The 17492-nt window shown below is 37.3% G+C and overlaps 2 protein-coding genes across 3 annotated transcripts in view; one reads left to right on the top strand and one right to left on the bottom strand.

The window, feature by feature from the left end:
• Positions 1 to 2796, bottom strand: part of ASB15 (ankyrin repeat and SOCS box containing 15) — a 58670-nt gene extending 55874 nt beyond the window's left edge. For both annotated transcript variants that reach the window (XM_047850143.1, XM_047850144.1), the window contains exon 1: positions 2441 to 2796. The gene's annotated coding sequence lies outside the window, so the exon portion shown is untranslated. The remainder of the gene's footprint in view (positions 1 to 2440) is intronic.
• Positions 2797 to 2882: 86 nt separating this feature from the next.
• NDUFA5 (NADH:ubiquinone oxidoreductase subunit A5) lies at positions 2883 to 16349 on the top strand. The gene is made up of 5 exons (XM_047850145.1): positions 2883 to 3017; positions 3346 to 3390; positions 7877 to 7993; positions 12418 to 12483; positions 15191 to 16349. Exons 1-5 carry the CDS (start codon positions 2997 to 2999, stop codon positions 15290 to 15292), a joined length of 351 nt encoding a protein of 116 aa, XP_047706101.1. The 5' UTR covers positions 2883 to 2996; the 3' UTR covers positions 15293 to 16349.
• The last annotated feature ends 1143 nt before the right edge of the window (positions 16350 to 17492 follow it).

Genomic DNA, 17492 nt, shown 5'->3' with positions numbered 1-17492 from the left:
CATAAATGGAAATTCATCTAGGTTCCAGTGATTATTTCAGCATTAACTGTTTTGAAAAATAAGGTCATTTCTTCCCAATCTTAATATGGTTTCTTGAATCTAATTTAGTGTGCCCAAATATACATGTCACCTTTGTAGGAGTAAATGGATGTCATCAGATGGTTTGTCCCAATTCAGTAGTTTCTTTATATTTTCGTATGTGTATACACCCATGCACATGCCTGTGTGAATCTATAAAATGCCATTAATACATGCACAGGTGTTAATATATATATATTTCCAATGTCCTGAATTTTAATTGTGAATGATTTAAATACTAGAAACCATAAATTATGATGAAAGTTATGGTAATGCCTAATTCTTGGGCAATCTGAACTGGAAAGATTATACCCCCATGGCTCATGTTTCTAGGGACAGCTATCCTAATAGAAGAGAGGAACAAATGATCAAATCAATTTATTACTCAGTGTTAGTTTATAGGGTTGCTGTAACAAATAACACAAACTGAGTGATTTAAACAGTATTAAAAGTATTAGCTCATCTGTCTGGAGGCTACCAGTGTGAGATCAAAATGTCAGCAGAGTTGGTTTCTTCTAAGGGCTAAGAGAATCTGATCCATGCCTTTCCCCTAACTTCTAGTGATTTTTCTAGCAGTCTTTGTTGTTCCTTGGCTTGTAGAAGTGTCATCCCTATTGCCCTCATCATTGCATGACGTACTCTCTGTGTACATTTCTCTGTGTCTAAATATTTCCTTTTAATAAGGACATCAGTTGTCTTAGACAAGGGCCCACTCTAATGACCTCATATTAACTAATTACATTTGCAATGATCCTATTTTTATATAAGGTCACATTTTGAGATAGTGGGAATCATGACTTCAACATATGAATTTGGGGGGTTATAGTTCAACCCATAACACTCAGTTATAGGTTTTGTATCTCTTCAACTAATTATTGTGAAATTATTCCCCAAAGTGATTGTACCAACTCACTCCCACCAGCGGTGTCTGAGTATTCTTGTTGTTCCACTTGGTATTGACAACACTTGGTATTGTCAGTCTTTAATTTTTATCCATAAGATGGCAGTAAAATTATGGTTAATTTTCATTTTCTTGATTATTAGAGAGGTTGAATCTTTTTCATGTTTATTGATTGTTCCTGTTTCCATTTTTTGTCAATTGCCTATTATTTTCCTTTGCCTTTTTTTCTACTGTATCCATTAAAAATTTATTTATTGCTTATTATATGCCAGGTACTATTTTAGGCATTTCATATATGGTAGGAAAAAATTTCCATCCACATATGGTTTATATTCTAGAAAGGGTGATGCACAGAAACAATATAAGTAAGATAATTAGATAGCATATTAGAAGGTGATAAAGACTATGAAGAAAACAAAACAGGGAAGAGAACAAGGAGCTCATGGTAATTTGCAATTTTAAATCTCATGGCCAGGGCAGGCCACACTGAAAAGGTAATATTTGAGCAAACACTTGAAAGAGGTGCAAGCCTGACCTATGTGCCATCTGGTAGAAGGGTTTTCCAAGAAAAAGCTTAGAAGAACAGCTACCTAAGCAGGGAAAGGCGAATAGGAGGTTAGGCCTGAGAAGTGAGAGGCTGTGGGGGGCTATCTTGGTCAGGGACTTATAAGCAGATGAAAGGACTTTGGCTTTTACATCTTGAGTGAAAACCTATGGGAGAATTTTGAGCACAGTATGTTCGAGAAGGATTATTGTAGCTACTGGGTTCAGAACAATAACATGAAATAAAAAATCAATAACAATCACGTGTATGTGGTGCTATGTTTCATGCACTGGGCCAGGCGCCTTACATATTTAAAGTCATTTAATCTATTCCAGAGTGCGAGGCAAGAATGGAAGGAAGCAGAGAGACCTGTTCTGGTTAATAGTAATCTTCTTACTGATTTATAGAAGTTCCTTCTTATTCCAGGTGCCACTTATCTTTTGGTGATTTTATGTGGTTGGAAATACCTTTTTCCATTCTGTGGGTTGTTTTACTATTTGTTACACTTTTTGCTACTCAGAATATATATATATATATATATATATATATATATATATATATATATATATATATATTTCTTTCTTTCTTTCTTTCTTTCTTTCTTTCTTTCTTTTTACACGTGTTTATTCAATTTGTTGTGCTTTTCTCCCATTGGCTTTTTAGCAGATGCTTTAACTCCAGTCACTTACAATTTTTGGTTAGTTATTTCATCTTCCCTGCTACCACTGCACTTGGAACAAACCTCTTTTAGAACAATTACCAAATTATTAATGCATATCTTTATCATTGTTCAGTAAACACCAGGATGTGAGATTCTGTCTTACAAGTTATGCCTCAGTAACTAACACATAACCGGTGCTCATTAAATGTTTGCAGAGGAAAGCGGGGAGAAGTGGTATGGTCTGGCATCACTTCACCTGGGGAAATGAGAAGATGGTGTGCTTCCGAAAGTGAAATAGAAAAGTGTCGAGGTGGGAGATGGCCTCACACTGCAAACTGCTTTGGTGCATTAGCCTAGAAACGTGGCTGGCATGAGATCATTTAGATGATACCTCCAGACGACCACTCTCATTTTACTACATACGACACTGTGGAAAGGAGGTTGAGAAATTCGCCAAAAGTTAAGCCGAGTGCAGGTTCTGTCGGAACTGTTTGGAAATTTGGAGTGTTTCCCGTAGCCTTTGGGCAAGCCATCAGAGGTGGCAAAGACAGGAACCAAGACGTAAGACTCCTACGACAAATCCCTTTCCTCCAGCACCTGCTTGTGACGCTTTGTGTACTCACTGCGCCTGCGTCAATTTTCCCTTTAGGAATGGGCGGGGCACAGCCTTTCACTCGTAGGAGAGCCTGAGTGCGTGAGGGGGAGGAACAAAGCTGTTTCCTAGGTGACGGTGTGCCGGCCTCGGTGGTGGATTGAGCGGGTCTGAGCGAGGTTCCCAGAGGGCTGCGCGTCTCCGGTCTGCCGGCACCGTCATGGCGGGTTTGCTGAAGAAGGTAAGGTGAATGGGGAGGTCATTGTTGGAATTTAGACTGTGCGGGTAGAGTCAGTCCGATAGCCCCTGATCCTGCGGTGGCGGCCGGAAGTGGCGCGGGCTTGCGGGTGCTTTTGGGGGGTACTCGTTCTGCTGTGCTTTTCGGGATGGCAGATTTAGTAGCTTCTCTGGGAGAAGCAGAAAAACGCTCCGAACAAGTGGCTCGGAGAGACCGATAGCTGGCTGGTTTTCGGCCGGTTTTAGCCAGGGAAGTGGTGGTTTTGCCCTTCCTTAGCGTGGTGGACGCGCCGAGTTGTAACCTGCGTGAACTTTGTTTTGTTTTTGAACAGACCACGGGCCTTGTGGGATTGGCTGTATGTGAGAGTCCACACGAGGTACGTGCTGCTTCTTTCCTGAGTTCCCAAGGAAGACTCCAACTCTGTGACCTCGTTTGAAAGGCTGTCGGAATGCGGATATTTCAAGCCCCAAATTACAGCTCAGCCTGAGAGCTGTCCTGAGACGAGAACAGTGTCTACCTCGTTGATCCGATGCCATTTCTTGTTGACTTTTCCCGTAGCATTCTCGTGGCTTCGCTGGTACTTTTATGAGTGCCCTCCCATTCCTGTATCTCCAGTTTCCACCTTTTCTCCCGCCTCCCCTTTTCTGCCTGGGTGACCTCAGTACAGTTAGACTTACCGAATATATCGCTCTAGTAACTAACCCCTTATGTCATCAGTTTTCCATTCTAGTGGGTCTTTCCCATCAGTATTCAGAATGCTTGCATCTAACAAACCATCCTCGATCCTTTTCCGCGCTTCAGTAATCACCCCATTTTTCTCCTCCTTATAGATAACTCGAAAGACTTAATCAGTATTTAGCTGTCTCCATTTTCTCTTATTCCCCTGTGAACACACTCCACTCAGACTTGGCTAGAACTGCCCTTTGCAAGGTCAGTATTTCTGTGCTGCTAAATCCAACGGTCAGCTCTCCTTTCTCATCTTAATTGACCCAGTAACAGCACTTGTCACATTGGGCACTGTCTTCATCTAGCACTTTGTGCTTGGGGCCACCTCAATATCCTGGTTTTTTTGTTTTTTTGTTTTTTTCCTCTTACTCTTTTTGCCTTCTCCTTTTCGGGTCATTTCTCCTATCCCACTTACAAATTTGGGAGTGCTAAGACTTGGTTCTTGGGACTTCTTGAGACTTTTCTCTATTTATATGCATCTCCTTGTCTGGACCCAACCGAGTGGTTTTAAATACCACCAATACACTGATAATTCTTACATTTTTTTGTGGATCACTGACCTCTCTTTATGAGAGTCTTGTATATTTAATTGCTTAGTGGACATCTCCACTTGGATGTCAGACATGCAACCCAAACGTAATGTCCAAAATTGGCTTCTTATTCTTCTCCTTCAAACCTGTTCTTCTCGCAGGCTTGCTCACCTCAATGAATGACAGTTCCATTCTTGCAGTCACTCAGGTCAAAAACCTTGAAATCATGTTTAATTTTTTTCTTTTGTTTACGCCCCACATTTAGTACTTCATTAAATCCTTTGGGTTTTTACTTTTAACGTATCCAGATTTTGAGTACTTCTCACTATCTCCTCTGCTACTACCATATTCTCAGCTACCATCATCAAGCTGTGGATAATTGCATTTGCTTCCTAACTGCCTCTCGCTTCTTGTCACCGTTTCAGTTTGGTCTTTTTTCACCCAAGCTAGAGTCAGCCTGCTTGTGAGTCAGGTCATGTCACTTTTCACAACCCTCCAGTGGCTTTCAATTTCACTCTAAAAGAGTCCTAACAGAGGCCTCCAGATCACGATTCTACATACTATATTCTACTAATTTATCCTGCTCATTGGCTCTCTATTAGAAGGCAGATTTTTGTGAAGGCAGGGATTTTTCATTCCATTTGTTCACTGCTAGAGCTGTGATTAACTAGCACATGGTATGTACTCAGAAAACATAAGGTTTGTTGGATGAATGTCTTAATTATGAGTTGATAATGGCTCGTTATTGTCTAAAACTGAACTCCTGGTTTTCCCTTTCTAAATCTATTTCTTTTACTGTGGACTCTTTTTCCTGATGATGATGAGTCTTCCTACTCTCCAGGCTGGAGCTGGACATCACAGTTGGTACTTCTCTTTTCCCTGGATCTTCCTTCATGTTTATTTCAGCGACAAGTTCTGTTGATCCTTTTCTGTAATAGCTCTCCAGTCTTACCTCTTTATTCCCTTATGTGTAGACAATTACAGCAACTATCCTGCTGGCCTTTCTGCCTTTTTCTCCTCCATTGAGTCCTTTAAGTCACTACTACAGGTTAAGTTTCCTGGAACACAAATCTAATCATATAATTTTCCTAAATCATTTAATTGCCCACAGGATAATCCCAAATGCTTTAATGTGGCACACAAAACCACTTACAGTCTGACTCAGTTTTTCTCTAACTTTATCTCCTATACATTTCCTATGTGTTCTATATTCTAGCCATAGGTTGTCCAATAAAAATATAATGTGAATTATAAATGTAAGCCATGTTTGTAATTTTACGTTTTCTGGGAGTCACTTTTTTTTAAAAAGAAAAATGTAAAAACTAACAACATATTTTACCTAACAGTCAAAATATTTCGGTATATATTTGATATAAAAAGTAATATTTTATATTTTTATACTAGATTTTCAAAGTCCACTGTATGTTTACATTTACAGCACATCGTATTTCAGACTAGCCACATTTCAAGTGGTCAGCAGCCATATTTGGCCAGTAACTACCTTACTGGATAGCATAGTTCAAGAAAAATACAACTGTATACTTATTGTGTTCCTTTTTTTCCTGCTATTCAATCCTTTGTGTGTATTCTATGTGTAAGATTGCTTTTTTCTACATCTTTAAGTGTCCAAGTCCTACCGTTTCTCCAGGTCTGTCTCAGATGCTGCTTTTTCTTGAACCTTTTCTCTGATATCTGCTGAAGTGACTCCCTCCAACAGAATAATAATAATGCTAACACGTACTGCAAGTTAATGTGTGCCTGGTACTGTTAAGTTACACAACAACCCCTGAAGCGGGTATTATTAACATCTCCATTTTAGAACCCAAGTCTCTTATCAGGCCTTTCTATTGCCATATCCTTTGCTAAAATTAAGAAGAGATGAGGGCAAAAACCCACACATAATTTGGATTATATGTTATCTGACAAGGTCTAAATTAGTATAATTAAAAATACCCTCTATTATGGGATATCATATTCAAATATATAAATAATCTCTAAATATGCAGATTATTTTTTAAGAAAAACAATTAGAGGCCCTCAAGGTTTGTTTATTCATATGTATATTGTGAATATATACAAATAGAAGTAGGTATTAGTACCTATCGATTTTATACAATTAAACTAAAATTTCAAATTAAATACAAGGAAATAAAAAATAATTATGTATGTATATTTATGATTATACTTGTTATTTATGAACTGTCATGAGTCAGGATCTGCTTAACGACTTCTTACCATGTGACTTTACTACTAACCACTGTTTGTGAACTTTAAGTTCACTGTGCTTCAATACGTGCTGTGCAGTGACTCAGTTCTCTTGCTCCTTTTCTCTATTAAGCTTGTGGTGAAACCTTCATTAACATGGTACCAACTCAGTCATTATAAAGCTGAAATATCATGATTACATTTAGTTAAATTTGATTATCCTGATAAACATTGCATATTTTACGCATATAGGGAGTTATCTAAAATAATGTAAGGGGGGAGGAGAGAGAGAGAGAGAAAGAAAGAAAGAAAGAATGAATGAATCTGAAGCAGGCTCCACATCCAGCACAGAGCCTGATGGGGGTCTTGATCTCATGATGATGAGATCCTGATCTGAGCTGAAATCAAGAGCTTTACTGACTGAGCCACCCAGATGCCCCTGTATTTTTTATTTCTACAGAAATTCAAATAAGAAAACTTGGGGGGAAAATCTGAATTTGAGTGCTTAGGATCTCAAATTGAGAAATAATGATTTAGTAAATGAGTTGATTTTCAAATAGATCATTAACAATAAGTTAGGATGCAGTTATTATACCTTTAACTTATATACAACTTTTGTTCATGGAGCATGAAAACTATCCATATTTGTACAGTTGACGCTTGAACAATACAGGTTTGAACTGCATGGGTCTACTTATATGCAGATTTTTTTCAATAAATACAGTATGGTACTGTAATCATATTTTCCTGATGACTTTCTTAATAACATTTTCTTTTCTCTAGCTTAACTTTATTGTAAGAATACAATATATGATACATACAACATACAAAATATGTGTTAACTGTTTATGTTATTGGTAAGGCTTCCAGTCAGTAGTAGGCTATGAGTAGTCAAGTTTCTGGGGAGTCAAAAGTTCTGTGTGGATTATCAGCCATGACAGGGATTGACCCCATAACCCCAGCATTGTTCAAGGGTTCACTATACTCATAGTTTTAAAGGGGATGGTTTTATAGGGCACAGGCATGAAGCAATTGTAGCAAAGAAGAGTTAAATGCTTTGTGAAAATCAGAAGTGAGGTTTTTTTAAATAATTCATGAGACTTGGGGGCGCCTGGGTGGCACAGTCGGTTAAGCGTCCGACTTCAGCCAGGTCACGATCTCGCAGTCCGTGAGTTCGAGCCCCGCGTCAAGCTCTGGGCTGATGGCTCAGAGGCTGGAGCCTGTTTCCGATTCTGTGTCTCCCTCTCTCTCTGCCCCTCCCCTGTTCATGCTCTGTCTCTCTCTGTCCCAAAAATAAATAAACGTTGAAAAAAAAAATTTAAATAATTCATGAGACTTTAAAGTGTTCCATTAAATCTGGTGATATTTTAAACTGGAAATGTATGTGATTTGTCTTTTCAGAGGCTAAGAATACTGTACACAAAGATTCTTGATGTTCTTGAGCAAATTCCTAAAAATGCAGCATATAGAAAGTATACAGAACAGATTACAAATGAAAAGTTGAGTATGGTTAAAGCGGTAAGTAGCTGACTTGATTTTGCTTTCTTGGATTTATGGTTTCTGGTGCAACATTAACAACAACAACAAAAAAATCAGTTGCTTGTGTTTTGCATATTCTGCATACTTCCTTTCATTTCTCTTCTTCTGTGCTTTCCTTCCATCCTTTTTCCCTTTCATTCAGCAAACTCCTGTCCACTAAGTGCTTTCCTTCTGCAGGCCACTATTAGATACTGGAGTGGAAGAAAAAGGTCAAGTGCCTTCTCTAGGCTAACATTGTCGCTGCTTCTTTTACCTCTTTTCCCTCTCAAGTCCTTCACTGATTGTTGATTTATTTATAGATATGTCAGTCTTATCTCTTCTCTAGTTTCAGAGTAAAGAAGAAAATGAAAGCAAAACAAACAAAAAATGTGTGTTGTGTTTAAAGAAAATTGTCAGAAATAACTATTTTAAAAAGTGCTTTGTTGCAAAGAGACCAGGTTAGTCTCTTAACTACCAGAAATTATATCAAGCATTGTTGATGGGCTGAATATGTACCCACACCCTCCCCAAATTCATCTGTTGAAGCCCTAACCCTCAGTGTGGCTGGAACCTCTACAGAGGTAATTAAGGTTAATGAGGTCATAAGATTGGCCCTCTGCTCCAATAAGACTAGTGACTTTATAAGAAGAGACAGCAGAGGAACACCTGGGTGGCTCAGTCAGTTGAGCATCTGACTTCGGCTCAGGTCACGACAGCTCACGGGTTCAAGTCCCATGTCGGGCTCTGTGCTGACAGCTCAGAGCCCGGAGCCTGCTTCGGATTCTGTTTCCCCATCTCTCTGCCCCTCCCCTGCTTGTGCTCTGTCTCTCTCTCAAAAATAAATAAACATTAAAACAAAATTGAAAAAAAAAAGAAGAGACAGCAGAGAGCTTGCACTCTCTCTGCCACGTGAGGATACTTTGAGAAGGTGACTTTCTACAAGCCAGAAAGAGAGCTCTCTTCAGAAACTGACCCTGTCGGACCTTAGTCTTGGACTAACAGTCTCCAAAACTGTGAAAAAATAAGTTTCTGTAGTTGAAGTCATGCAGTCTATATTATTTTGTAATGACAGCCCTAACAGACTAATACAGGCATTTTATAGCTTCTAACTCAAAGGCTGTAGCCACACGGTAGACTGCTGCTAGTTCTTTTACACCAAACTATATTGTACTGTTGTGCAATTAGATTTTTAAGTTATTAAATTTTCACACTAGCAGTTATCTCATGGATTTTTATAATTATCCATAATAGTGTTCATAAGCTTGAAAGATAATTTACATATATGTGATAAGTCGCCCTAATGTATTCTTAGTATTATTAGGTTAACATAACAAACTCTGTAGTCCAAAGAGCATAATTATTTTTCCTTAGGTATACAGCAGGACCATGTATTTTGATTTGGAACATTTATTCTTGGTAAATCTGAAAGTAACTTCTAGATTAAAGTCTAAGGGGGAAGTTAGCATTTCTTTTAATTTCATGTGTTCCTTAAGGAAAATGGGCTTTTGCCGTTTTTCCCATCACAATAAGAAATTTCCTTTTTCTTTTCATGAGGTGAAGCTCTTCAACTTCGAGTCTTTCTCTGCTTGCTTTCTTCATAACTGTTCCTCTGTATTTTATTTCTTTAAAGCAGAAGTTTTTTTTTTTTTTTTTTTTTAACGTTCATTCATTGTTTGAGAGAGAGACAGAGACACAGAATGCAAGTGGGGCAGTAGCAGAGAGAGAGGGAAACACAGAATCTGAAGAGACTCCAGGCTCTGAGCTGTCAGCACAGAGCCCGACACGGAGCTCAAACTCATGAACCACAAGATCATTACCTAGGATGAAGTCGGACGCTTAACTGACTGACTTTCTTTAATCTCCTGGGTCTCCTAACAGTGACTGGCCTCTCTGCTTTGGTTTTGAATTTTGGCTTTATTTTTTTATTTTTTATTTTATTTTTTTAAAAGAAGGGCTTTAGGGGTAGCTGGGTGGCTCAGTCGGTTGAACGTCCGACTTCGGCTCAAGTCATGATCTCACGGTCCGTGAGTTCGAGCCCTGTGTCAGGCTCTGTGCTGACAGCTCAGAGCCTGGAGCCTGCTTCAGATTCTGTGCCTCCCTCTCTCTCTGACCCTCCCCTGTTCATGCTCTGTCTCTCACTGTCTCAAAAATAAATAAACATAAAAAAAAAAAAGGGCTTTATTTTTTGTTTTTAATGTTTATTCATTTTTGAGAGAGTGAGACAGAACACAAGCGGGGGAGGGGCAGAGACAGCGGGAGACACAGAATCTGAAGCAGGCTCCAGGCTCTAAGCTGTCAGCACAGAGCCCGATGCGGGGCTTGAACTCAAGAGCCATGAACTCATGACCTGAGCTGAAGTTGGATGCTTAACTGAGTGAGCTGCCCACATGCCCCTGAATTTTGGCTTTAAAACTTAGTTAATTCTGAGTTAAACAATCTTTCTCAAACATGTTCATCTGCTTTCCCCCCACCCTTTCTTTTCCAACTATTATTTATTCAAGAACCACTGAATGCCTGTTATATGCCGTGTGTGGTTGTAGGCATGGAAGCTAGTGCCTATAAGGAAGTGAACAAAACATAAAAATCCCTGCTTTCTTGGAGATTACACATTAATGGTGGGAGGCAAAGAATTAAGGAAATAAAGAAAGTCATTACATGGCATGTTAGAAGATAGTTAAGTGCAGTGAAGGAAAAATGGAAAAAGAAAATGATGTGTTTCAGGGTCAGGGATGTTACAATATGTATTTGTTTCCTGTGCCTCTTCTAATAAACTTAGTGGCTTAAAACAGTAGAAATTTATTCTTTTACATTTTTTGAAGCCAGAATTCTAAAGTTAGTATCAAGGGCCCAAATCAAGGTTATCAACAGGGCTACACTTGCTTTAGAGGTTCTAGGGGAGAATCTGTTCCTTGACTCTTCAGCTTTGGTGGCTTTTATCATTTCGTGGCTTATGGCCACATCACCCTAATCTCTGCCTCTGTGGTCACATTACTTTCCCTTCTTCTATGCATAATTTCCCTCTGCCTTTGTCTTATAAGGACACTTGTATTTGGGCCCACTTAGATATTTAGAATAATCTGCCTGTCTCAGGATTTTTAATTAACATCTACAAAGTACTTACCATACATAGGTTAACATTCATAGGTTTCAGAGATTAGGTCATGTACATTTTGTGGGGCATTATTTAGCCCACCACAATATAAATTATTATCCTAGTGATCCTTACTAAGAAGGTGACATATGAGCGATGGAAGTAAAGAACAAGCCATGCAGATATCCCTGGGCAGCCAGCAGATGCCCTGAGGCAGAAACATGCCAATTCCTGTAGAAAATATCTTTGTTTTTTTCTCCCTCTTTTCATTCCATTTGTGGGCCAAAAAACCATCCTACTTAACACCTTACTTATGTATGTGTAAGTGTGTACATACTTCCTGGCTCTCACAAAGCTCCATTGACTAGAAATAAATAAATAAATATATGTCATTGAGTTTTCTAGGTATTTTTTTTAAACCTCTTATTGAAGAATAATGTACATAAAGAAATGTGCCGTCATCATAAGTGTCGAGCTTGATGACTTTTCACAAAGTAACCACACCCATGTTAACACCAAATCAAAAGGAGGACATTTCCAGAATGCCCAAACTCTCGTTCCCCTTCAAGTTACTACCCTCCTAAAGATAACTACTCTTCTGACCTCTAACACGAAATACTCATTTTGCCTGGATTTTCACTTTTTATAAATGGAATCATCATTCTGTGCTCTTCTGTCCATGGTTTCTTTCACTTAATACTGTGTTTGAGAGAATCATGTTATTGCATACAGTTGTAGTTTGTACATTCTCACTGCTATATAGTATTCTGTTATATCCAAATACTATATTTATTAATTATATATGGTCATTTGAATTATTTCCAGTTTGGAGTTATAATTTGTGCTACTGTTCTTGTGCTAACATTCTTGAACATGTCATTTGATTAATGTATTATGCTTTCTGTTTGGTGTATACCTAGGAATGGAATTCTGGGTCACAGGGTAGTATTTATTTTCAATACCAATGCTCTCAGAGGAAATATAGGAAATACTAAGAAAATAAAGTGGTATTTTAAAATCTGTACTTTAGAAAGACTGAATTGGGCATTGTATTTCTTACTGTTGATAAGCAAGTTAATATTAAGACAGAAACGCAATAAAATAGTAGATGAAATGGGTTTCCACCACATATTTGGCAAACATTAGTAAGGGTACAATGAAAGAATTATTAATTATATGTGCCAAATTAAGTGCTATTTTATATTTGGGTCTTTTTAATTGGGATATTGGCCTCAATATCCTAATTAAATATTAGATATAGATATCTAATTAAATATTAGATATTGCACTCCTTTGTTTAAATCTTTTTTTCTTTTTTTTCCTTAAATTTTAGGAACCAGATGTTAAGAAATTAGAAGACCAACTTCAGGGTGGCCAACTGGAAGAGGTGATTCTTCAGGTAAAGAAAAAGTTGAATAGTTAGATGTTTGGTTTTAAATGTTCAGAGGCACAATATTTAGAGATATAAAACTGACATTCCAGGAAAAAAGGAAAACTGAATTTCTTTATTTGTATCAACTCTCAAATATAAGAATAATCACATGTAGCAAATCCTTCTATCATGTATATGTCAAATATTTATTATTAATTATGCATGAATTTATGAGGCTTCTGTTGGAAAATTGGAGTGTGAAACACCTTGAATTTAATCAGCATGTTCTTGTTAGCCTTTAGTTCAAACTAGTAACACAGTGTTGCTGTTATATGGACACTTTTATCTTTTTAGATACAAATACTTTTGTGTTTTAAAGGCTTAGTATATTTTTAATATGGAGAGGTACAGATCTTGTGAATCATAAAATTAAAATACACTTTTATTTTTGTTGGATTAACACATCTATGTTGCCAAGAATGCTGCAATTTTTAATTAAATCAGGGGAAATTATGCCTTTTTTTTAGGTTGTGCATTTTTTCCTGAATTATTAGTAAGGTTAAACTTAAAATATGTTCTTGTGTTTTATATAAAGCATGTCATTAATGTTTTTACTCTATCATTTGTGTTTAGTATTTTTCTTCTTTATTTCTTTGAGTGTTTTTTCAAATAAAAGAGATACTAATCATTGTCTGCACATTTTTTTTAGTCTGTTCTTTGCTTTTTGACTTCAACTGAGTATCTTTTCTCATAATTTTTCTTGATTAAATCACCCTGCCCCTTTGCCCCATCACTTTAGAACCCCCTCTCCCATATTATAGGTTTAGATGTCTCCCCTTAAATATGTCTGATATTCATTTCTGTTTCATTTAATTTGTACATGTTTTTGTATTTTAAAAAAATGCAACTATTTATTCTTTTCTTGTGTTTTATTAAAGGACAAAGAAAAGGAAATACTGGGGGGTATTCGTGATGAGGGAGTTATATCACCAACAGACATGATATGCAAATTCAGAAGAATTGTTTGATGACTCTGTAAAAGAGGAATAGGGCGTTCAGACGGCTTTTTATGAATGTAGACCATTTTCAGTCATTCAAAGGCCTGTTTTCCTGGCCTTTCTATTCATTTGCCAGCTGTTGTACCATATGGGAACTTGATGCTAACTTATTTTCCTTTTCTGTTCCTCTTTCTTTTCTGTCAGATTTCCCTTTGATCATGACTTTATTTAACCGATACATTTGTTTATCATGCAGTTATAGTCTTAAAATTCAATAAGTATTTTTAAGTCAGCTGTGCAGTTCTCCATGTTTTATGGGCAATAGTAAGATTAAATTTTAATAATGTTTTACTTAACCCAGTATATTTAAAATATTATTAAACATGTAATCAATTTAAAAATATTGACGTATTTTGCATTCTTTTTTATACTAGGTCTTTAAAACCTAGTGTGTATTTTGTACTTGCAGCACATATGCATTTGAACTAGCTGCATTTCCAGTGCTCACTCAGTAGTCACATGTAGGTAGCAGACAGCATGAGAGGAATCAGGAAAAGGTAGTGAGTGTGTTAGAAGCTAAAGGAAGGGAGAAGGGGTGGGCACTGGGCCACATGCAGCTGGGTCCAGCTATGTTCTGGGTTAGGCAGCCTCCTCACACTACACAACGCCTTGGGGGCTTAAAAATGTTCGAGGGACCTGGGCCAAAGGGCAGTCAGGGATATTTTTAATTAGTGTTTATACTGTTTTCTCATTGCAGCATTAGTAAATCCCTTCACCTCCAGATTTCGTTTAATCTACTCTTTAATTCATTGTACACATTTTAGACTGTTCCTGCTACACACAGATTGTCTGTTTTGTACCACTGGCATAAATGAGGCATTGCTTTAAACTACAGAATTACAGCCTGTGATAGACTCTGGCACTTACTCTGTATTTGAATTCCTTCTCTGACATCCTGACAAGTCTTTAATAGTGTTCTTTGTTCTAAGTTGGCCAGAGTTGTCATAGGTCTTTTGTTGGATAAAAATTGTGAAATAAAAAGATATCTGAAATATATTCGTCAAATATGTTATAAATTTGTTTCAAGGGAAAAAGTAAATATAACAACCTTTGATAAGGAAATTAATTCAATCAACAAATATTTTTTGTCCATCTGTGATATTCTACATTCCATAGATCACTGTTTTACAAACTGTGGATCTCAAGTGATTATGGATCCGTAAAACCAGTTAGATGGGTTGTGACTAGCATTTAAAAAAATACAATAGAGAATAATGTATCATAGCTAGTAAAAGCAATCATATTTTTAGTTTTGTTTTAGGTATATGTGTGTGTTGTGGTTCCTTTAGTAGAATTTGTTTGTTGTGTTTTACGATGGGCCATGATAAAATAAGTTTGAAAGCCATTCACACTGGTAAAGAGACATACTTCTGATCCTCAAAGACTTTGGCGTCTAATAGTGAAACAATTAGTTTGAAAACTCACCACATAAGCTTTTGAACACTCTAATAGCAAATTTTAATCAAATAGAAAAATTCAAAAGCCATCTTTTCTTACTCATGATTGTGTAGCTATGAAAGGTAAGGTAATTAATGATGTAGAACATTTGATGGTAGAATAGCTTATTAGGTATGAATATGATAATAGTTCTGATAATTATATTTCAGTCATTAGCTATGGTAAATATCTATTAAATAGTATAATCAAATGCTCTTTTAAAAAATTTTTATTAACAGGCTGAAAATGAACTAAGTCTGGCAAGAAAAATGATACAGTGGAAACCATGGGAGCCTTTAGTGGAAGAGCCTCCTGCGAACCAATGGAAATGGCCAATATAATCATCATTAAATGACTAGCATGTTGATGGGAAACTGATGTAATTAAATGTTCCTTATTATTAATATCTAAAATCAAGACAACTAATACAGAACGTATTTAGGAGACTTGTTAAAATTGATGACTGTGCTAATAGGGATTTGTGAATCCATACTTGATATGTAAAGCATTCACTTAAATTATTTCAAAGATTTTTTTTTTATTTTGTTTTTTTTTTTAAAAACAGAGAGGTTGTGGAAAGATTGGAAAGTTAATTGGAAAAGTTCTTACAGATTTTCAATGCAGAAGCCATAGTTGAAATGTGAAGTATTTTTAGGCATGTCTTCAACACATCATTTAATGGTTTTTATCCTGCAAAAAATAGGAAAGATACTTAATTAGTATTGTTGTTTAGACAAATTTTATAAATCACTGAAGTGAAGTAGTAAAAGTAAAAACCATCAAATTGTAGTTGTACAGTTGAGGAAACTGATTTGGTATTTGAAAGAAAGACTTATTTATAGTCATTGTAAAAATGTTTCCTTTTGTCTCATTTAAAGAAGTTAGCTTTCTGTTCCTTAGCCTTTTGTTTTCTTGATCAACCAAAGTACATCAAGGTAGAGATAGAATTTATGTAAAAGAAGAGACATGGAGAGTTCCTAAAGTTTATCTGACTTATGAACAGGCTTGTATTCAGAACATCTTTGTGTCACGTGGGTTGTAACTTCAAAGTAGAATCACTAGGTGGTTTTCACTAAGTTTCTAATATGAGTGCAGCTGGGTATCAAACCGAAAATAAATGCTATCGACGGAAAGAAACAGTTGGCATAAATTACTTTTAATGTGTCCTCACCCTTTTTTCCTAGGCCCTATCATTTCTAAATACTTAAATTTGGTATTTTTTAACTTCAAGATAATGCTCTTGTGTGTTTGTATGCATATGTGTGTGTTTTGCCATTCCTTGTGGCAAAGCAGAATCAATTCAGAATTTTTAGAATGAGAAAATTGTATTTTTTCCAATATATTTCTCCCCTTACAGCGCTGTAAATTAAATGGTAAATAAATATTAAATGAAGTGGATTGAGTTACTTTTTAGCAGTCTGAATGCAAGAGAAAGCTTCTGCGGGGGAAGTGGGAAAAGCTTTAGAGGGAGTCAGAAGTCCAGGGGTTCTCATTCCCATGGTCCCGTTGCCGTTGTGAACTCAGTGACCAAGTGGAGGCAAGAAGAATTTATGATTTATAGCTTCCTTTTCAGGTCTAAGCATTTGCTTTCACTATAATAAATTATATTTATAGCCAACCATTTTTTTCAGGTCCTTTGAGCACATAACAAACAGATGACTTGGTGTGTCTTTTCTCCAACGTTTTAGCCCCACTTCCACGGTTCTTGGGTGTCTTATCTATTTCACCAACAGAGCTTCTCTGTGCCTGTTAATTAAAAGGACCTTATTGGGGGCGCCTGGGTGGCTCAGTCGGTTAAGCGTCCGACTTCAGCTCAGGTCATGATCTCACACTCCGTGAGTTCAAGCCCCGCGTCGGGCTCTGTGCTGAAAGCTCAGAGCCTGGAGCGTGCTTCGGATTCTGTGTCTCGCTCTCTCTGCCACTCCCCTGCTCATGCTCTGTCTCTCTGTGTCTCAAAAATAAATAAAAACTTTAAAAAAAAAAAAAAGGACCTTATTGATGTTTGCATTAGAAATGCTAATGGTAAGGGCGCCGGGGTGGTTCAGTCGCATGAGCATCCAACTTCGGCTCGGGTCCCGATCTCACAGTCTGAGTTCGAGCCCCACGTTGGGCTCTGTGCTGACAGCTCAGCCCTCTCTCTCTGCCCCTCCCACCTCCCACGCTCTGTCTCTCTTTCTGAAAAATGAATAAACCTTAGAAAAAATTTTTTTAAAGAAATGCTAGTGGTAGAATAGTAGTTGTAATACAGTAATAGTAGCTAATATTTGTTAATGTTTGCCAGGCACTATTCTAAGTACTTGACTGATTTCCCTCTTAAATCTGCACTACAACTCGGGAGTATGATTTTTACAGGGCGCCTGGGTGGCTCAGTCAGTTAAGGATCCGACTTCTGCTCAGGTCATGATCTCAAGGCTCATGAATTTGAACTCCACGTCAGGCTCTGTGCTGACAGCTCAGAGCCTGAGCCTGCTTCAGATTCTCTGTCTCCTTTTCTCTCTGCCCCTATTCCAGTTGCACGCGCGCACGCGCGCGCACACACAC

The sequence above is a fragment of the Prionailurus viverrinus genome, chromosome A2 (genome assembly GCF_022837055.1).
Source record: "Prionailurus viverrinus isolate Anna chromosome A2, UM_Priviv_1.0, whole genome shotgun sequence".
NCBI lineage: Eukaryota > Metazoa > Chordata > Mammalia > Carnivora > Felidae > Prionailurus > Prionailurus viverrinus.
This window is presented reverse-complemented; position numbering and strand designations above follow the sequence as displayed.

Excerpts from the sequence above, each read along its gene's own strand:
- NDUFA5 (XM_047850145.1), top strand. The coding sequence starts at position 2,997 with ATGGCGGGTTTGCTGAAGAAG. Across the intron at positions 3,018-3,345 it reads TGGCGGGTTTGCTGAAGAAG|ACCACGGGCCTTGTGGGATT; the intron begins GTAAGGTGAATG and ends GTTTTTGAACAG. Across the intron at positions 3,391-7,876 it reads TATGTGAGAGTCCACACGAG|AGGCTAAGAATACTGTACAC; the intron begins GTACGTGCTGCT and ends TTGTCTTTTCAG.